Source organism: Muscardinus avellanarius (genome assembly GCF_963383645.1).
Source record: "Muscardinus avellanarius genome assembly, chromosome: 6".
NCBI lineage: Eukaryota > Metazoa > Chordata > Mammalia > Rodentia > Gliridae > Muscardinus > Muscardinus avellanarius.
This window is the reverse complement of record NC_137791.1, coordinates 93550293-93572492: the sequence shown is the minus strand read 5'-3', so window position 1 is coordinate 93572492 and position 22200 is coordinate 93550293. Positions and strand designations below refer to the sequence as shown.

Sequence of the window (22200 nt, the reverse complement as noted above, 5' to 3'; positions counted from 1 at the left end):
GAGGGAAACTATAGAGAATTAAATATATTAAATACACAAAAGTAACTCATTTTCAGATGTAGTCAAAGAAATTGGAGCACAACTGTAATCCCAGAACTTGGGAGGCTGAGACAGGAAGATTGCAGGTTCAAGACCAGCTTCAGCAACTTAGTGAGACTCTCAGCAACCCAGTAAGACCCCATTTCAAGAAACAAAAAATAAAAAAGGCTGGGGGTGCAGCTCAGAGGTAGAAAACCCTGAGTTCATCAAGCCATACTGCCCCAAAATTACGAATACCATTCTTTTCAACCTATCCCTTCTCACCCATAAGCTTGCTATACCCCGAGATTTCAAGGCTTGCCAGCAGCAGGATCATGACTTTGAAAAGTGTTATGAAATTTTATTTCTTCTGAAGTTCATTACCTTTGTCATTTATATCAGAAACCGGAATAAGACGACCAATGCAGAGAGGACGATTTCCGTAAGGATCCCGTACTGCATAAATAACATCTCTGTGCATTATAAGCAGGGAGTAGGCTGTGGGTGCTTCCTTCATTAAGTTTTTAATCCTGGAAAAAATTAATTCAATCATTAAATGAATCATTCAGCTATAAACACGTGTGAGGCAAAGCTCTCGTCAGCAAAGGTGCGAGTATAGTCCAATTTTTTTTGTGTGTGTGTGTGTGGTACTGGGGGTGGCACCCAGAGGCTTTCTACCTCCAGGCTATACTCCCACACCCATTTTATATTTTATTTGGGAACAGGGTCTCACTAAGTTGCTGAGAGCCTCACTAAGTAGCTGAGGCTGGCTTCAAACCTGCGCGATCCTCCTGTCTCAGCCTCCCAAGCGCGGGGATTACAAGCGTGCGCCACCACGCCCGGCTAGTATAGTCCAATTTTACATTTACCTTGCCACCCAGTCTGGGGTGTCATCTTGTTCCTGAGGAGGGGTGTACGCCAGCAGCTGGGTGATCATTTCACTGTCGGAGCTTGTGGACAGACCGATACCATGACGCAGAAGCTGTACCAAGGATGGAAAAGTTTCGTCATAAGGGAGGAAGCTCCACTCCCCCCCTTGCCCAGCAGCACACCATGAGAGACAGGAGGATCGCAGGTCCGTGGCCAGCCTTGGCTACTTGGTGAGGTCCTCCACAACTTAGTGAGATCGTTTCAAAATAAAGAATAAAAAATAGGGCTGGAGTGTATCTTGGAGGTAGACTGTCCCTGGGTCAATCCCCAGTATTGCCAAAAAAAAAAAAAAGAAAAAGAAAAAGAAAAAAAAAGAAAAGGAAGAAGAAGAAACCTAGGGTCCCGCAGATACTCGGTTATTGAAATATTGAAACCCTACACCCCACTAGTGAAATGTGTATAGTAAAGCTACAGGACCACTACTGGGAGCTGTGGGAAGTCTCAAAGGTTTTCAAACAGAAACAAACAAGCCAGTGCTTAAAGAGACAGAAAGAAAAGATTTTAGAGAGTAAGTTTGAGGACATGGAGACCTGCGATGGGGGTCTCTGGATTGTGGTTATAACTTTTCGACCCTCAACACTTGACAAACAGGACACGTTTCCGTGAGTGGCGCCCTATAGTAGTGACTCTCAAACTGACTTTGTGATAGTAATGGTGGCCACTTATCATCATTAATTACTGTTAGAAGAAAGAAATCAACTCTATAAATAATTAAATGTAGAAGATGTAGTAAATACTAGCTAAGTGTTCTCTGTGACAATTGCAAAGTTCTGAGTAAGACCGACTGGAACAGGAACTGTACCAGAGGCATGCACAGAATGAACTTAGGTGGATGCCACAGCTGGGCGTGGAGGTGCACACCTGAATCCCAGTGCTTGGGAGGGAGAGAGGGGAGGACTGCAGATTCTCAGCCAGCCTCAGCAATTTTACTGAGACTCTAGGCTCCTTAGTGAGAACCTATTTCAAAATTAACAAACTAGGGCTAGGAGTGTACCTCACAGGTAGAAAACACTGGGTTCAAAAACCTTAGTCACACACACACTCATGAAAATATTGTTTAGAATTAAACTCTTGGTACATATCTCTAAGGGGTTTACTGGTGACCTATTAGTCATTTTTACTTCATATATATACTGTTGTGACTATCTGATTTTTTAAAATGAGCTATATATACATTTTTTTCATTTGGGGACAGAAATATATATTATAGCTATTATAATACCATAACCTATGGAGAAGGCATAGCAAAGCTCTGGGAAATCCCTAAAGCTAAAAGAGAAAATAGAAGGACAATGGCCCAAAGAGCATGAGTTCTATGTATGTATGTATGTATGTATGTATGTATGTATGTATGTATGTATTGGGAATTTAACTCAGGGTATTCTAAACTAACCTACACCCCCAGGCCTTTTTATATTTTATTTTGAAATAGGGTCTCATGTACTGGGATTATACGTGTGTACCACCATGATAGGCCTGAGTTCTAAATGTTTTCCTACCAATTCATCATCACTTGACATTTTTTCTTTGGTATTGGGGATTGAACCCAGGTGTTCAACCCAGGGGCATTCTACTTCTGAGCTACACCGCCAGTCCTTTCTGAAGGCTTCAAACTTTCAATCCTCCGGTCTCAGCCTCCCAAGTACTGGGATAACAGGTGAGCACCACCACACCCAGCACCATTCAATGTTAGTAAGTGCTTATTATATATAAGGTATCGGCTATAAAATGCTTAAAGAATATTGGTGCTATCATATTATCATTAATCACCCTATCATTAAACACCACCTGTTCTGAGGCTACCATATCCAGATTACTGGAACTTAATGAACTGAAGAAAGTAGGCATCAATTAATTAATAGTATCAATGGATTAAAAATGTAACATAGAAATATACAGACAGAGCTGGGTGTGGTGGCACATGCTTGTAATCCCAGAGCTTGGGAGGCTGAGACAGGAGGATCACACAGATTCAAAGTCAGCCTCAGCTACTTAGTGAGGCTCTCAGCAACTTAGTGAGACCCTGTTTCCAAATAAAGTATAAAATAGGTCTGGGAGTATGGCCCGGAGGTAGAAAGCCCCCCCCCCCGAAAAAAAATATACAGACAGCATGTTATTTATTTATTTATTCATTTAATTTTTTTTGTGTGGTACTGGGGATTAAACCCAGGAACATTTTACCTCCGAGCTATACCCCCAACCCTATTTTTTATTCTTTATTTTGAAACAGGGTCTCACTAAGTTGTGGAGAGCCTCACTAAAAAGCTGAGGCTGGCCACGAACCTGCGATCCTCCTGTCTCAGCCTCCCAAGGACTGGGATTACAAGGATGTGCCACCAGGCCAGTCGACAGCATGTAACTTAAAAGAAGGTCAAGGCACAAACCGGAGAGCACTGACATGGAGAGCTCAGAACAACATGCCGTGAGCAGTGTAAGTAAGCACTCTGTCCTTGCTCCTATGTTCTACTTTGGTTCCCTGTGACTGTCTCCAATTCATTTTTCCATATTTGTCATCTGACATGTACACTTCATTTTTTTCACATCCTTTCCTATGTTTCAAGTGTACAGACTGAACATCCTGTGGAGAGAGGCCAAGCCCTGCCTGAGTCACCCACGATGCCCAGAACAGCCATCTGCAGGCTGAGCCCACCCATGAGTTCTTCTCATAAAAAACAGGGTTTGCCACAAGTTACAAGTGGAGAACAGAATGGCTCTACGCTATGGTACTCCTACCTGCCCAGCACAACCCGAAAGCACGAAGTGTTAATATAATTAATCAAGCCTATAAATAATGACCACCTGTAAACTTAATTTAAACCAGCCGCACATGGATGCACGGGTGTGTTGACACCGCAGCAGAAATACCAGGTCCCAAGCCTAACAAACACACTACACCACTGAATGAAGCAACCCCTAACCTGAGACCCACAAAAAGAAGAACACCCTAAGACTGGCAATGGTGGCACATTGGTCCTATCACCTGGTCAGGTGTCATGAGCCTCGCCCAGGAATACTGCCACAGTGGGAAACTTCCGATTCTCTCCCCACGTGGCTTTCAGCACAGTTTCTCCCGCCTGTGAAGACACACAAGGCCCACTCTAACACTGGCATCTCCAGATGACATTCTGAAACTGATGCCTGTTTGGACCCTGGCCTGGAGTAAGTTCTGTGCCCTGACAGCTGGTTCCTAATCTTATCTGACCACCTTCAATAACTCGGCATTTGAAACTGCTCTCAAACCCATGGCCACCCTAACCATTTCTTAGCCTTTCTGTAACATACACATATAAACTTATGTATATGATTGTGTGTATACATATACATACATTATGTATGTTTTATACTGTTTAAAGTGTGATAAGTGATTTGAGAATTATAGATATCAGAAATTAAGATGGGAATGAAAGAACCTGTCATTACTTGACTTATGGCTACCAGTGCTATTCACCCACAAATACAGGGTGAATAGCAACTAATGAAAGTAGTGTAACTTATCAATTTGTTATTCAATAAATCATGACACTGTGGAAAGACACAAATGTGCTTGGTCTTTGATTTTAGTGGATAGCTTACATGACACATCCCCAAACGCTTAAAAGCCTGAGGTTTTTGGAGTGTCAACATGATGCCACAAGTGGGAATTCCATACCAAGAAAATGCTGAGCACTCAACTATTAAAAATAACATGCGAAAAGTTACATTTGCCCTGTGTGTATAATTTGTACATGAAACAAATTAACTTAGTGTTTAGAATTGGTCCTTATGTATATGGAAATAATCTAAAAAAAAATCAGAACACTTTTGGTCTCAGCAGAGAGAAGGAACCAGAACCTATACTTTCTTCCTATGCTTTGTGATACTGTAGCAGATAAGAAATACATACTGCCACCCTTTGGCACCCATGGTAGAGTGGTTCTAGGACCCATGTAGAACCAAAATCTGGGTATGATAAGTCATTTATTTATTTATTTATTTATTTATTTATTTATTTATTTTTGCAGTACTGGGGATAGAGTTGCAAAGGGCCTCACTAAGTAGCTGAGGCTGGCTGCAAATCTGGATCCTCCTGTCTCAGCCTCCCAAATGCTGGGATTACAAGGGTGTGCCAAGACACCCGGCTGAGTCTCTTATTTTAAAAAATGGTGTAGCATTTGTATATAACTCGAGCATATTCTCCTATATACTTCATTTCTATATTATTTGTAATGCCTAACACAATGTAAATACCACTTACACTTTGGTCAGAAGTACCAGAGACCTGGGCTTGTCACTGGTACCTGAAGTGTGTGTGGGGGTGGGGGGCTGGGATGCTGGAAGGGGGGAGTATGTGTAGTCTTATGAGACTGAATGAACTCTTAACCCATTTAAATCTGACCCTAACTGGAGGTTGAGCTTAATTATAGGAAACCTAGTTGGTGTTTTCTAGAAAACTGGTTGGTGCGAGAAACCCTCATATCTGGTCACATAAATGCACTGTGAAGAATTTAAGCTTTTTCCTAGCTCACAGAAGCTTTGAACATAGGAACAAAGTTAAAAGAGACAGTAATAGTCAATGAATCCTAATTTTTCTGAGTGTGGCACTGGGGATTGAACCCAGAAGAAGCATTATACCTCTAAGCTAAACTCCCAGTCCATTTGTATTTCTTATTTGGAGACATGGTCTCACTAAGTTGTGAGTGAGCCTCCTTAAATTTTCGAGGCTGGCTTCAAACCTGTGATCCTCCTGTCTCAGCCTCCCAAGTATTGGAATTACAAGTGTGCGCCACCATGCCCAGCTTTTTTTTTTTTTTCTGCTTTTTAAATTGCAACCATAAAACACCTTTCCCAAATCTCAATTCTGAAGCAACAGTGCTTCAAACTCCCTTGAGACTGTAATAAAATGCCCCTAATTCTGTGAGTGTTATCTCAGAATTTGGAATTATAACAAGCACTCCAAGTTATTCTGATGCAATTTTTCTTTGCAGTCAGGTAACAGGTGGTAAAAATTTTAAAATGCCTTTGCAGCCAGGTGTGGTGTCACATGTCTATAGTCCCAGTACTTGGAGGCTCAAACAGGAGGATCACAGGTTCAAGGACAGCCTCAGCAAGTAGTTTTATCAACCTAAAAAGACCCTGTTTCCAAATAAATAAAAACTTGGGCTGGGGATGTAGCTGGAAGGTAGAATGCCTCTGGGTTAAGTTCCCAGTACCATTCCCCTAACACACACAAAATGTCCTTTGCCAAGCTCATCAACTTCTTTTCATTAGCTAATACCAATCATGAAAAAAGCATTAAAAAACACACACACACACAGAAAACACTTACCTTCTTCCTTAGTCGGGCAGCGTTTACCAGTTCACCATTATGTGCCACAGCTATTTTCCCATGAAGTGTTTCAACAACAAACGGCTGACAATTTTCTAATGCAGAGTTTCCAGTAGTGGCATACCTTGTGTGTCCAATGCCAAGATTTGAAACATATAATTTCTTTAAATTGTCTTCAGTAAAAACGTGATTTACAAGACCCATTCCCTTGAGAAGTCAAAGCAAAAGTTCATCTTAGAAAAAAAACATGCATTAGTACTAGTAACACAAGCCTAGAAAGAAGGCTATCCATGTTAGACATCAAAGTCCACTTCCTGTCTCTGTGCTCCACAATTCTAATCAGGATGGATGGAAGGAAGGTAGAAAGAAATAACCTAACTGTAAGAACTGTAAAATATTTACTTTAAAAAATAAAAAGGGCTGGGGGTGGGGGAGCTCATGAATAGAATGCCTCTGAATTCAATTCTTAGTAATCCCTCCCACACAAAAAGTACTGGCCCAGTACTTGGAAGACTGATACAGAAAAAATACTGGTTTACAGCCAGCCTCAGCAACCTCATGAAGCCCTGTTTCCAAATAAAAAATAAATTAGGGCTGAGGATATAGCTCAGGGTTAAATCCCCAGTACCAAAAAATTTTTAAAAAAGTATTGAGATCAAATTCACATAAAAATTAATCATTTAAAATCAAAAGATTTAGTGGCATTTAAGACAAAATCACTTTATGATTTCTCACTAACACATTAAATGGATGTACTAAGCAATATTTGTCAAATATGGCTGGCACAGTAGTGTCCAGCTACTTGGGAAACTGAGGCAGAAGAACTCTAAGTTCAAGACCAACCTGGGCAATATGGTGAGAACCTGTCTCAACATACAAAATAAAAAGGGCTGAGAATGTAGCTCAGTGGTAAAGCATTTGGCTAGCACGCAAGGCCCTGGGCTCACTTCCCACCCAGTACTAAAACAAACAAAACAAAAAGATCAAATATAAATTAAACTTTGCATTAAAAATATCAAAGCATCTCAAAGTATTTAAACAAATGACCTCTTGTTTGACTGGATCAGTCTGGGACAGCTATTACTGGGGATAAAAGCATCTTAATTTGACAGATGTTAGAACATAGAGCTGGAAGTGAGTGATCCAAAAGTACTACTTCTAACTGCAAGTTATTCATTCACACACTAATGGTCACTGGCAGTCGTTATCTTTACCACCTATCCACATGTTTCATGCTCAAGTTTACCTTATGTGTTTTGAATGTTGGCACCGAACTCCCATCACTGGTCACGATGCCGGCACTCTCCTGACCCCTGTGAATACACAAAAGCATCGACTTTGAAATCTGCACCAATAAAAAAATTAAAAAAATAAAATAAAATAAATCTGCCCAACTGAGACACTTCTGGAAGAACTTTACCAAACACGTCTTTTTCAATGAGCAAAGCATAAACTGAGACCCATAACACACGCAATGCTACTAACACCAACACCCCCACTACCCACACTACTGATGAGTGAGAGCAGTTGATTTTAACAAGACACTGCCATCTACGTCTAACCAAGATGGCAAACATGAAGAATTTTTTTTACAAGAATGATCCAAATTAGTTTTCACAACAATCCTATGAAGTAGGTAGCATGATTATCATTTCCATTTCACAGATAAGCACACTAAAGAAGTAGACAGGAAGTATAATTTGTCCAAAGGTCTCAACAGGAAGAGTAGATATAGACACAAATGGAAAATTTCCAAATAGAATGCAATATGCTTAGGTGTGGAAGTATTGAAACTAAAATTATTTTGTCTTTCTACGTTTTTGAAGTTTTCTCCAATAATTACGTGTGTGTGTGGCGGGGTTTGGTACTAGAGGTAGAACCCAGGGGCTTTTTTACCTCTGGGCTATACTCCCAGACTTATTTTATACTTTATTTGGAAACAGGTTCTCACTAAGTAGCTGAGGCTGGCTTCGAACCTGTGCGATCCTCCTGTCGCAGCTCCCAAGGAGCTGGGATTACTAGTGTGAGCCACCACGCCCAGCTAATAATTACCATTTTAAAAAATCTAAATAGCCGGGTATGGTGGCGCACACTTGTAATCCCGGTGCTTGGGAGGCAGAGACAGGAGGATTGCGCAGGTTCGAAGCCAGTCTTGCTGGCTTAAGAGACCCTGTTTCCAAATAAAAATATAAAAATGTGTCTGGGAGTGTAGCCTGAAGATAGAAGGGTTTCCAGGAACCCCAGTAACACACACACACACACACACACACACACACACACACACACACACTCTCTCTCTCTCTCTCTCTCTCTCTCTCTAAATAAAGCCAGGCTAGCACCTGGGAGGCTGAGACAGGAGGATTGCACAGGTTCAAAGCTAGCCTCAGCTACTTAGTGAGGCTCTCAGCAACTTAGTGAGACCCTGTTTCCAAATAAAGTATAAAATAGGTCTGGGATTATAACCCGGAGGTAGAAAAGCCCCAGGGTTCTACCCCCAGTACCACACACACACACACAAATAAATAAGCCAGGTATGGTGGTACTGGCTTAAAATAATCCCAGTACCTGGGAGGCTGAGACAGGAGGATATGGGTTTGTGGCCAGCCTCAGCTACTTAGTGAGGCCTCCACAACTTAGTGAGAACCTGTTTCGAAATAAAGAATAGTCAGGGAGGTGTGGCGTCGCAACCTTGTAATTCCAGCATTTTTGAGGCTGAGACAGGAGGATCCGGGTTTGCAGACAGCCTCAGCTACTACTTAGTGAGGCCCTTAGCAACTCAGTGAGACTGTTTCAAAATAAAGTGAGACCCTGTTTCCAAATAAAGTATAAAATACATCTGGGATTATAACCCGGAGGTAGAAAAGCCCCTGGGTTCTACCCCCAGTACCACATACACACACAAATAAATAAACCAGGTATGGTGGTACTGTCTTAAAATAATCCCAGTACCCCCCCCGGGGGGGGTTGTAGCTTTGAGGTAAAATGCTCCTGGGTTCCACCCCCAGTACCGCAATAAATAAATAAATAAATAAATAAATAAATAAATAAATAAAATAAAAAAATCAAGCTGAGTGCGTAGCTTGGAGATAGAAGTAGAATGACTCTGGGTTCAATCCCTGGCACTGTAAGAAACAAAAAAACGAACTAAATACTGCTTCTAAAACCCCTCTCTGAACCAGGCACCTCTTGCCATGCCTGCAACTTATTTCCTGCATCAACAATTTTAGGTGAGCTGGGCACAGTGGTGAACACTTATAATCCCAGTATTTGAGAGGCTGGCACAGGAGGATCATAAGTTAGAGGTAACAGTAACTCAATGAGACCCTGTCTGAAAATGAAAGTAGATTCGGGTTGGGGGTGTAACTCAGAGGTAGAATTGCCACTAGGTTCAACCTTTAGTACTGCAAAAATTAAAAATAAATTTTTTTGGTGATGTTAGAAGAAAGTTGATATTTAGACTGGAAATAAGATGACACAAAGATTCAGAGACTCTACTCCATTGTGGACTATAAAAGATTAAATTATAAAAGTTCCGACTGCTGAAGTGCTATCAAAACTAGATTACTAAAAGTTTTATCAGTGTCGAAATAAAACAGGAAGCCTCTTCTATATGTAGATGCATAGTTTAATGACTGGTAACACATTTATTTGCTAAAACAAAATGTTTTTCAAAATTACATACTGCATTATTTAGGCATTTTATTAATGATAAAAAATGACATCAGATATACGTGCAAAGTAAAAAATTTTTAAAGTTGATTTTACTGAATTCTCCAGGCATTAAACACTAAGCTGATAATATATATGCACATTATATACTTTGTGAGAATAAGTAAGTCATGACTTGGAACTCATGCAAATAATGTGCTTTTAAAGTTAAACTAGCCGGGCATGGTGGCTCACGCTTGTAATCCCAGCATTTGGGAGGCTGAGACCCAACTGGAGGGTCATGGTTTATGGACAGCCTCAGCTACTTAGTGAGGCCCTGTTTCAAAAATAAAGAATAAAAAAACAGGGCAATAGGGCAGGGGATGTAGCTTGGAGGTCAAATGCTCCTGAGTTCCATCCTCAGACCTGCCAAAAAAATATATAAAGTTAAACTAATGTTTGGCTAGGTGATTCATGTTCGAGAAAAAATAAAGAATTAACATTAGCTATAATGTTGACCCGGTATATATGACTGCTAGTAAGAATGCAAAAGCAACTGAAGCCCTTTGTGCTGCCCTTGGCAGTGAAATTACAAGGTCTCATTAAGTTGTTATGTGCTGGCCTGCTACACCCAGTTATTCTCCCTCCGCTTTTCGCTTTTCTCCGTGACCCAGGCCTCGGAATTCGGAGTGTGCAAAGCAGGCGGGCTGTCTGCACCTACACTTGAAGGACTGTTGATACAGCACAGATAGAAAGGTGGGCCTTTGGACTGTTGGCATAGCAATTCCGATAGGAAAGACCAGATAGGAAAATAAAAAACCCTATTTAAGACCCAGAGTCTAGAGGGGTGGTGGTACACCATCACCTTACAATGTGATGTTTTCTCTCTTGCTTTGCAAAAAGTCCTACTCTAACTTTACATTTGTTTCTTGGCTTTTATTTCTATACTGGCTGAGGAAAATAAGCCATGACACCCAAACTGTAAAACAATGTTAATTAACATTAGTTATAAACCTCATAAAAATGCCTTTAAAATCTGTGTGTGTGTGTGTGTGTGTGTGTGTGTGTGTGTGTGTGTGTGTGTGTGTGGTACTGGAGATGGAACCCAGGGGCATTCTACTGAGGAGGTAGAAGGAAATAGGCAGATAAGGAAAAGGCTAAAAAAAAGCTAATTTCCTGAATTTCCTGAGGGGCAACAAATACCTGAAATTCCAAAGGTTCAGAGATAAGAAGGCCAGTGCTTCACAAAGCCATCTGTTTACTAATCAACAAACCTACCAGAGCAAGTCTGGCATTCCTGAAAGGAGACCCTTCAAAGGACTTGCAAATACCCTATGGAAATCCTGAGAGCTGCTTCCCAGAATTCCCAAAAGTCATCCTAACCAAAAGCAGACTTGCAAGCGGTGGGCAATGGCCCTTGGGGATCAGCAATTGGGGATTTTCCCTCTTGGGACCCCCTTCTTGTTTTGGGGAGCTGTTCTCTCTCTTGCAGGTTGTGTTGGCCCTGAGAGAAGGCAGAGTGCATCTGAGGACACGTGGCTCGGGCTACTATCAAGTAGTGATCTGAAGGCCTCTGCTGGACATCAAGGCTGACCAGGGCCCCTGGGGGTGACCTGCACCTCTTTTCTGGCAGATTGCATGGACTCTGGGAGAAAGTAGTCTGTAATTGACGGCACTTGGCTCGGGCAACACTCGGGTAGTGACCTGAAGACAGCTACTGGACAACAGAGACCTGACAGCCCTTTGGGGTGTTCGGCCACTTTTCTCTATTCCCTTCTGGAAGACTGCGTGGACTCTGGAAGAAAGCAGCCTGCACCTGAAGGCAATTCGGCTTGGGCTACTCTCAAGTATTATCCTGAAGGCAGCTGCTGGACCCAGAGTTCCAGCCCCTTTGGGGTGTTCAGCCACCCTCTCCCCATTCCCTGCTGCTTCCAATAAACCTTTTACTCCCCTTCCTGAGGTCTGCGGGTGTCATTCTTCGCTCACCGTAGACAAGAACCTGGTAAGGAAATGTCGAGTTCCTTCTTAGAAAACTCCGTTTCATCTCGAAGAAACGCCGGGTTTCCTCTCAAGAAACCCCCGTTTCACTACCTCCAAGATACACCCCCAGCCCTTTTTTTTAAAAAAATATTTTTTGCTTGGAAACAGGGTCTCCCTAAGTTGCAGAAGGCCTTACTATGTAGCTGAGGCTGGCTGTGAACCTGTGATCCTCCTTGTCTCAGCCTCCCAAGTACTAGGATTTCAAGTGTGCACCACCACTCAGCTTATAACTTTTTTTTTTTTTTTTTTGCAGTACTGGGGATTGAACCCAGGGGGCATTCTACCTTAGAGCTACTTCCTCAGCCTTATTTTTTATTCTTTATTTTGAAACAGGGTCTAAGTTGTGGAGGGCCTCAGTAAGTAGCTGAGGCGGGCTGTGAACCTGCGATCATCCTGTCTCAAGTACTGGGATTACATCTCAAGTACTGGGATTGAAAGTGTGTGTTACCACACCAGGCAAAATCTATAACTATAAACATTAGTTATAAACCTTATAAAATTATGTTTTATGATATATAACTATAAACTTCAGAACAAAGCTTGGCTAGCCATTTCCAATCAAGTTTCAAAAACCAACAATTATTTGGCAAAATAGCAAACAATATAAGTAAAGAAACACACATAAAAGTGGTTTCCTTCCCTTTTGTCTGGGGGGTAATTTTCCCTTATAGCTGAAATGAATGAGGTTAGTAATCACTTAGGTCCACTCTTCTTTAATTAGAAGCCTGCTTATTTGGCAGTTTCTCAAGTTACTCCCTCAGGCAGCCTGGACCAGTTAAACTAGATCCTTTCAAGCTCTTAGGGGCTTATTGACAACCAGCCATCTGGTTTCCTAGGAAACAAAGCATTGGCTAGAAATAGTGAATCATTTCCAGGTCAGTTTCAACATGGAGAGTGGAGCTGGGAAGCACTGGACTGAGGAGGAGATTAAGGCTTTGCTAAGTGTCTGGGCAGAAAAAAATATACAAAAACAACTTTATGGAACATTGAGAAATAAAGGAATATTTATTTACATTGCTAAAAGGCTGCAATCATTAGGAGTATACAGAGACTGGAAACAGTGCCGGACAAAGTACAAAAATCTCAAATATGAATATAGAACAGTTAAATAGGCCCATAATTCTGGAGACAGCTCTAAAACGATGAAGTTCTTCCATGATCTGGATGCAATCCTGCAGTCTGACCCTGCCACACACTTAACAGAGGAGGAGGCAAACAGTAGGTACCTGGCAATGCTGAGCCCCAGCGCAGCCCCCGAGGCCACTGAAGGTAAAACAGAAAAAGCACTATTCTTTTGTCTTTCTTTTGTTTTACAGTTTCACAAACTGTAACAGTGTAGGACTTCCGAGTCCATTTGATAAATATAGCCTTTAATACCAAGGTTGAAAATACTCAACTTACGCTATTTTGCACATGGTAAGATTTTTTAGAAAGAAGTTAAAGACCACCACTTACAATATCCGTAAAAGACAGAAAAAGGCTAAAACACCATTAATTCCTAGTGTCAATGTGCATCTAATGTGGGTTTGAAATATGGACAGGGCTCTAAAAATATCCTAGGTTTAATTTTTGTAAGAGTGGGTTAAATAAGCCGGGGGTGATGGTGCACCCTTGTAATCCCAGTACTTGGGAGGCTGAGACAGAAGGATCATAGGTACGTGGCCACCCTCAGCTACTTAGGGCTTTTGCAACTGGTGAGACCCTGTTTCAAAATAAAGAATGAAAAGTAGGGATAGGAGTGTAGCTTGGAGGTAGAATGCCCCTGGGCTCAATCCCCCCAACACACACACAGTGGAGAAAAAAAAAAAAAAAAATATATATATATATATATATATATATATATGTATGTATATGTATAGTACTGCTCAACTGCTGTTTCCCCATGATTCCAAAGACAGAACCTTTCTCCTCTTATTTTATTGTTTTGTACTAGAGATTGAACCCAGGGGCATTCTACCTCTGAGCTATCCTCCAAGCCCTATTTTTGAAGCAGGGTCTCCCTAAGATACAAGCACTGGCCTCAAACCTTCGATGATCTTCTTGTGCCAGCATACCATGTACTGGGAATTACCAAAAATAGGTTTAATATGACTAATGACTGAAGATTTTAAAAGTTAGATAGTAAAAGCAGGTTCTTGACCTGCTGTGTTAAGCCCAGCATGACTTATAGTTTGCTCGCTGTGAAAGCCACAGACATCACTAGGCAAAGGGTGGGAAGAGGCAATAATGAGATTTCTCCCATTGCTTCAGACCTACGACAGATGCTATTTTTAAGAGCAGAGTTATCCAAGTGTCTATAACCCCCACGGTGTGCAAACCACCAGGACATGCCATTCAGTAAAGAGAAATCTTAAAAAGGAGGGAAGCATGAGCAAATATAACAGACGGTGCAGGGGGTTAGCTTGGGTCAGCTGAACTTCAAGTTTACAGCTCAATAAGAAGTCTTTTTTTCTTTTATTGTTATTATTTATTTATTTATTTATTTTTGCGGTACTGGGAATGGAACCCATAAGCATTTTACTTCTGAGCTATACCCCCAGACCTATTATTTAGTCCCTTTTTTTTGGTGACACTGGGGTTCCTGGAAGCCCTTCTACCTCTGGGCTACACTCCCAGACCTATTTTTTTATATATTTTTTTTATTTGGAAACAGGGTCTTTTAAGCCAGCGCGGCTGGCCTAGAACCTGCGCGATCCTCCTGTCTCTGCCTCCCAAGTGCGGGGATTACAAGCGTGCGCCACCACGCCCAGCCTTAGTCCGTATTTTGAAACAGGGTCTCACTGAGTTGCAAAGGGCCTCAGTAAGTAGCTGAGGCTGTTTGCGAACCCAGATCCTCCTGTGTCAGCCTCCCAAATGCTGGGATTACAAGCATGTGCCACCACACCCAGCAATAATAAGTCATTTGATTAGAAAACAATCTACCCCACTTGTAAATGCCCTTTGTACCTCTGCTATTAAGACAAACTTAACTCTGTAGTCATTTCCATTTAAAGTCACAATATTTTATTCAGCTAATCATCCTGGGGTCTTTTGTCACTTCAATACTTTAGATACTAAGAGGTAAATCACATCACTTTGAAAGTCCCCGGTTTTAACCAGGGATGCCAAAGGAGCAGGTGCTAATACCACCATTTCTTTCTTTTCTTTTCTTTTCTTTTTGGTGGTACTGGGGTTCCTGGAAGCCCTTCTGCCTCCAGGCTACACTCCCAGACCTATTTCATACTTTTTTATTTGGAAACAGGGTCTCTTAAGCCAGCAAGGCTGGCTTCGAACCAGTGCGACCCTCCTGTCTCCACCTCCCAAACGTGGGGATTACAACTGTGCCCAGCTAATACCACCATTTCTTAAAGAATTATCTTCCAGCCCCTCTAGGCATGCCTATGGCTTCAAATTCCTTAGTTTCTCTCTTAAGCAGAAAGGCCTGCCTTTAGAAACTAACCATGCATGTGTAAGGTACCCAATTCTCCAGTTTTAAAATCAAAATGGATCTTCCTACAAAATACTTACACCTTAGATATCCAACATCAATAAAGAAATGTTTGAGTTATCACTTGACTTTTGGCCAGTCACTATCTTTAAAAAATCGACTGACATATTTCATAAAATCTCCTCTCTTTGCCAGGTGTGAGCCGGGTGTACTGGCACATATTTGTAAACCCTGTACTTGGGAAGCTGAGACAGGAGGATGGCAGGTTCAAAGCCAGGCTCAGCTACTTAGTGTGGCCCTCCGCAATGCAGTGAGACCCTGTTCCAAAATAAGAATAAAAATAGGGCTCGGGAGGTAGCTCCAAGGTAGAATGCCCCTGGGCTTAATCCCCAGAACTGCAAAATCTCTCTGGTTATTCTCATTAACACCACCCAGGACTTCATTCATTCATTCATTCATTCATTCATTCATTCTGTCTGTCTGTCTCTCTCTCTCTCTCTCTCACACACACACACACACACACACACACACACACACACACACACACACACACTGCACTGGAAATGGAACTCAGGGGCATTATACCTCTGAGCTATATATACCCCCAGCCCTATTTTATTCTTTTTTTTTTTAAAACAGGGTCTCATTAAGCTGCTGAGGCTGGCCATGAACCTGCTATCCTCTAGTCTCAGCCTCCCAAGTACTGGGATTTCAGGCTCGTGCCACCATGCCTGGCTTCACACAATGTAAACCCTTAATGGTCTCACTACTGTTCAGCCTCTTCCCACATATCATCCACAATACTACTAGTTCATGTTATTCGATATTTTAAATTAGAAAAATACAAAATACTAGTGCTTTGTTTGCACTAAAATGCCTTTAAACTCTGCTCATGACTAATTTTAAGATTAGATGTTACTACTGATAATGATTCCATAACATTTATCTGAGTGCATAAACCAGAGTTTAGGGCTTTGTCCCCTTCATACAAATGAGACTGCAATTAATAACTTCTGATCATGTTTATAAACATTATTACCTTAGAACAGATATTAGGATGGAAGTTCAATTACTGGGTCAAGGGGGATTTAGTTACTCTGAAATATACTGCTAAAAGAACTTTCTAAAAGAATTGTAACTCACTAACAATATAACTCTTTTATATAACCCTGAGCATGCAAGATTAAGGGGTAGGGTTGAAGAGACACTGCTGCCTTCATAAATAAATAATGGTTTACAATAATTTATGGTCTATAATAGTAGATACAACTGATAATGTAATTTTGTATTTGTTTAATTACTAGCAGTGTGGAACATTTTTCTATACATATATTTATCTTTTCTTGGTACTGGGGGTTGAACTCAGGGGAATTCTATCTCTAAGCTATATTCCCAGCCATTTTTGGAAACAGGGTTTTGCTAAGTTGCTGATGGGCCTCACTAAGTTGCTGAGGTTAGCCTTAAACCTGGGATGCTCCTGTCTCATCCTCCCAAGTACTGGGATCGTAGGCGTGTGCCACCATGCCCGACTTACCTTTACCCACTTTTATAAACTGCCTGTTTATGATGTTCTGGTAACTGAAATCAACCTCAGAATGCCTTTTTCTACTGCTGCCAAACCGCATTTCTTTAGTGGACAAGATTCCGCTCTATTCGTGTTCTCTTACTTCATACAAATGCACCAGAAGCTATGATTTAAGAGTTTGGGCTTAATGTCTCCGGGGCCCGGGGCCTGTGCGGACAATTGCAGGAGTCATATGCTACAAACGACCAGCTTAAGGAAAATTCCAGGGAGGTCAGTAAATTCTACAGTTTTGTGTCCCCGCCTGGATGTTCCACCCGGTCTTCTTCCCTTGCTATAAAACCAGGCCCTAATCCAGATAAAAGCATGTCTGTTCTGACTGCCGTCCTCATCAAGCTCAGGCGAGAAGCTACCTGAGTGCGTCTGCATCTCGCTTGTCTCTCTAAAGGGAATGCCGTGTTACTCCAGGCTCTTATTTCCCATAGTCCCAAAATCTAAAGCATTCCTTGGCTACAATTTAGCTTCAGTTAATTATGAAAACTGACTTAAAAAGGACTGTTTTTACTTAAGTTTAAAAAGTATAATGATAATCCCATTTGATAACAACAGTGCTTTTGTATTTCCCAAATTTTTCATTTGTTTCCCCATTTTAATATAGGAACCCGAACTGATTTTTTGTTTGTTTTTGGTGATGGTACTAGGGGTTAAAGCAACAGATGCTCTACCACTGAGCAACACTCTGTCCCTTTTTATTTTGAAATAGGGTTTCACTAGGTTATCAAGGGTGTCCTCAAACTTGGAATCCTCCTGTCTCAGAGTGTGGCATAGGGTGTGTGTGTGTGTGTGTGTGTGTGTGTGTGTGTGTATGTGTGTGTGTAAGATGGGATTGAACCCAGGGGCATTCTACCTCTGAGCTATACTCCTTGCCTCATCTTGTTGTCCATTTTGAAACAGGGTCTGAGTGGTGGAGAGCTTCACTAAATTCCTGAGCCTGGCTGTGAACCTGTGAACTTCCTGTCTTAGCCTTCTAAGTACTAGGATTACAGGTGTGTACCACCACTCCCAGCAGCACAGGTCTTTTAAATGACACATTCCTTAGTCTACTTAAGCAATATCAGGATTAATTTCTGAAGGTGAAGGTTTTAGTATGTATCTATCAATAAATTATACAATGGACATATAAACTAAGCGATTTGGCATTTATGTACCAATAAAAATTTTACACGTTCTGATTACCTACATAGCTCATTGTAGTTCTCTTTTACATTACTAGTGTCTTTGTCATGTACATACTATGTTAAAACACCCAAGAAACAAATATAAATACAACATTCTATTTAAAACATGTAACTTAAGCCGGGCTTGGTGGTGCACGCTTGTAATCCCAGTACTTGGGAGGCTGAGACAGGAGGATTGTGCAGGCTCAATGCCAGCCTCAGCTACTTACTGAGGCCCTCCGCAACTCAGTGAGACCCTGTTTCAAAATAAAGAATAAATAATAGGGCAGGGGATGTAGCTTGGAGATCAAATGTCCCTGGGTTCCATCCTCAGACCCGCAAATAAATAAATAAAAATAAAAAATGTAATTTAGCCAGGCGTGGTGGCACATGCTTTGCAATCCCAGTACTTGGGAGGCTGAGGCAGAAGATCAGGGTTTGCAGCCAGCCTCAGCTACTTAGTGAGGCCCTCTGCAACTTAGTGAGACCCTGTTTCAAAATAAAGAATAAAAAATTAGGGCTGAAGGTGTAGCTTAGAGGTAAAATCCCCCTGGGGTCAATCCCCAGTCCAGCAAAAAGCAAAAACAAAAAATATAATTTAACTTGAAGATTAATCACAACCATCTCTAGAACTTACACAATGTCAATTGTGTGTGTGTGTGTGTGTGTGTGTGTGTGTGTGTGTGTGTGTGTGTGGTGCAGGGACATTTTGCATGAGCTATACACCCAGCCCTTTTCATTTTGAAACAGGGCATTGTTATTTTGCTGGGGCGGTCCCCTAGGATTATAGATATGCACCACTATGCCCTAATAATTCAATCAAATCACATCCATGAAATGAAAAAAAAATGTATTACTTTACCAGTTACATTAATCCAATTTTTATTTTCCTTAGTACAATACTTATTTCTAAAAGGTATCTGTTCTTGCAGGCAAAATGCCAGATCCATTAGAAGGTAAAGAAAAGATCTCAGGAAATCTTGTGTGTTTCTCACATCAGACCAATGGAAACAGGTATAGTATGACGGACCCAAATTATAATGAAACGGATCTAATTTCAAATTGGAAAGTAAGACTGGCTTCTAATCTGAGAAAACGTATAATTTTCCTTGGTAGAAACACTAAGGATTAGCCCACCCCCAACCTCTACTTGTTCTAATTTTCAATGTTTAATTTTTTAAGAAATGGGACGGCTAAACTTAAACACAGTAAGAAATATGATCACTCATTTTTAGCATACTGGTGGTCTAAGCCAAACAGAATTTTTTACATTTGAAAATAAGTAATTTCAAATCCACAATGACCTGTAATCCAAGTACTTGAAAGGCTGCAGAGGGGAGGAGCACAGGATTGAGGACCGCCTTAGTAAGTACTGAGACTCTCAGTGAGCATAAAATAGGAAAACACGTCCACAATGAGGTCAGGATGATTTTAGCCAAATAATTAAGTTCAGTGTAAATCCTTTCTTTGCTTCTGATTTCTTATTGAAGCAGAAGCAAAAAAACTAATTTCTAACCTAAATAATAGAAAAGTTCCTTGTGCGTGCGTGTGTGTATACACGTATAGTATACTGGGTATTGAACCTGAAGCATTCTATCTCCAAACTATATCCCAGCCCTATTTTATATTTTGTTTGAAACAGGGTCTTGATAGGTTGCTGGGAGTCTTGCTACATTGCTGAGGCTGTAGTGGAATCTGAGACCTTGCAGTCAGGCTCCCAAGGGATCACAGGGATTACAGGCATTTGCCATGACACCTGGCAGAAGCTTCCTGTTTCTAAAAAGGTGGCTCACTATACTGCTGGGGATGGTGACTTACACTTGCAATCCCTGTACTTGGAAAGCTGAGACAGGAGGATCACAAGTTTGCAGCCAGCCTCAGCTACTTACTGAGGCCCTCTACAACTTAGACCCTGTTTCAAAATAAAGAATAAAATAGGGTTGGGGATACAGCTCAGAGGTAGAATGCTCCTGGGTTCAATCCCCATTACTACATACTACATGATAAATAAATAAACAAACAGCTTCCTGTTTCTAACTCATGTAAATAAAAAAATACCAAAAAAGCATTGTGAAACACAGACACTAAATATATCACAAAATAAAAACTTCCTCCCCCAAGTAAATGCTACCTGATGTTTTTGATCCTCCTGTCTCAGCTTCCCAAGAACTAGGATTCCAGGCGTGCACCACCAAGCCCAGCTTTATGTGGTGTTTTTAAATAATTAAAACTCATTAATAGATACTAAGGTCTAAACCACCTCTTTATTAAATCTGAACATAAAACCTTGTAAAAATACAATATGCTAGTTAAAACCACCAATATGACATCAAGTATATTATTAAGTAATGTTATTCACATAAAATGAACTGCAAAACTACTCTAGGGACCTAACATGAGGCACCATGGGATACTGAAGGACTTATAATTATGTGAGACACACTGTCTAGGAACAAAGCCTTACAAAACTTCTGACACATTTCTCTACCATTACTAGAATGTATTGTTTCATTTAAGATGCCATGTGCTCTGTCTCATTTCCATGAGAAGTAAACACCCATGGCTGTGGCTCTTCTAAGCCTTGGTTCTCAACCATAAGCACACATCCATTGACAAGGTGAGGGAGGCTCCAGAGAACAGATTTTGTTTTATTTTTGTGGTACTGGGGATGGAGCCCAAATGTGTTCTACCTCTGAGCTACATCCCCAGCCCTATTTTTTATACTGAAAATAATTTTTTATTTTGAAACAGGGTCTCACTGAGTTGCAAAGGGCCTTACTAAGCAGCTGAGGCTGCCTGCCAACCCGGATCCTCCTGTTTCAGCCTCCCAAATGCTGGGATTCAAGCGTGCAGCACCACGCCCGGCAGGAGAGCAGCTTTTAAATGCCCCTCAACAGCTTCTAATATGCAGCCTTGGAAATGACTTGACCAGAAAAATAAAAAGGAATTGTTCAGACCTGTCCTACTTCAAAACAAAAATGATCTACCTGCTATTAATCATATTGCTTTCTATGAGTAGATATTTTGAAATTATATATTCAACTTTCATTATAACTCCTCTACACTCCATATACTCCGGAATGGGATAGAAGAGAAAGAGCTGATACATAGTCAGTATGGTGGCCTGTATTTACAGTACTTCAAAGGCTGAGACAGGAGGATTGCAGGTCCAAAGACAGCTTTAGCAGCATGGCTAGACTCTCAGCATCCTAGAGAGACTGCTTCCAAACAAAAAATAAAAATAAAAAAAGGTCTGGGGGTGTTGCTCAAAGGTAGAATGTCTGTGGGTTCAATCCCTAGTCCCCACCCACAAAAGCAATGATATATAACATGATCAAAATGTGATTAAAAGCTCAGGTTTTATATATTGTTTACCCATTAGTTTAAGACAAAAATTAATCTATATTTTTTATTCTATTTCCTATGAAGGAAATTATTTTCTTCAATAATAGTGTGTATAATAATTTATCTTGTCTGATGCAGGTAACTCATCTCTTTTCCCCTCACCACCTGCTGCAGGTATCTCTACATCAATAATGGAACCCTATAGTAATTCAACTCTCATTCCAACTATAGCAGGTGAAGGAGGCAAACACTGACCTCCGTCAGGGCTCTAATAGGCATCTGGTCAGATAAAAGCACAAGGTCAACTAGAGGGAACAGTGAGGAATAGAAGGATGTTTGAACAAATTGCTGCCAAGCTTCGGAAATTTGGAATAGAGAGAGACTGGAAGCAGTGCAGAACAAATACAAAAACCTAAAACATGAATATAAGGTTGTAAGGAGAGCTTAAGACCCAGGAATGCTGAAGAACATGAAATTTTTTTCTGAGTTAGATGCTATTCTGGGACAGAGCGAAAGAAAGATCACAAGAACACAAATCACGAGATGGAGAAGAAACCTCAGAATGTGCTGATGTGAATGCCGGGCGTGGTGGCGCACGCTTGTAATCCCCGCGCTTGGGAGGCTGAGACAGGAGGATTGTATAGGTTCGAAGCCAGCCTCAGCTACTTAGTGAGGCTCTCAGCAACTTAGTGAGACCCTGTTTCCAAATAAAATAGAAAATAGGTCTAGGAGTATAGCCCAGTACCAC

At 41.1% G+C, this 22200-nt stretch overlaps 2 protein-coding genes across 2 annotated transcripts in view; one reads left to right on the top strand and one right to left on the bottom strand.

The window, feature by feature from the left end:
* PPAT (phosphoribosyl pyrophosphate amidotransferase) overlaps window positions 1-22200 on the bottom strand; it is a gene marked incomplete at both ends in the record, with an annotated part of 52044 nt that overhangs the window by 11677 nt on the left and 18167 nt on the right. The window contains 4 exons of the mRNA XM_080697861.1: window positions 403-548; window positions 888-1000; window positions 6254-6460; window positions 7500-7566. Coding sequence (XP_080553987.1) covers window positions 403-548; window positions 888-1000; window positions 6254-6460; window positions 7500-7566 — 533 coding nt within the window. The remainder of the gene's footprint in view (window positions 1-402; window positions 549-887; window positions 1001-6253; window positions 6461-7499; window positions 7567-22200) is intronic.
* Window positions 12829-22200, top strand: part of PAICS (phosphoribosylaminoimidazole carboxylase and phosphoribosylaminoimidazolesuccinocarboxamide synthase) — a gene marked incomplete at both ends in the record, with an annotated part of 43260 nt that continues 33888 nt past the window's right edge. The window contains 8 exon segments of the mRNA XM_080697860.1: window positions 12829-13050; window positions 13054-13210; window positions 21627-21701; window positions 21704-21746; window positions 21748-21848; window positions 21851-21897; window positions 21901-21965; window positions 21967-22040. Coding sequence (XP_080553986.1) covers window positions 12829-13050; window positions 13054-13210; window positions 21627-21701; window positions 21704-21746; window positions 21748-21848; window positions 21851-21897; window positions 21901-21965; window positions 21967-22040 — 784 coding nt within the window.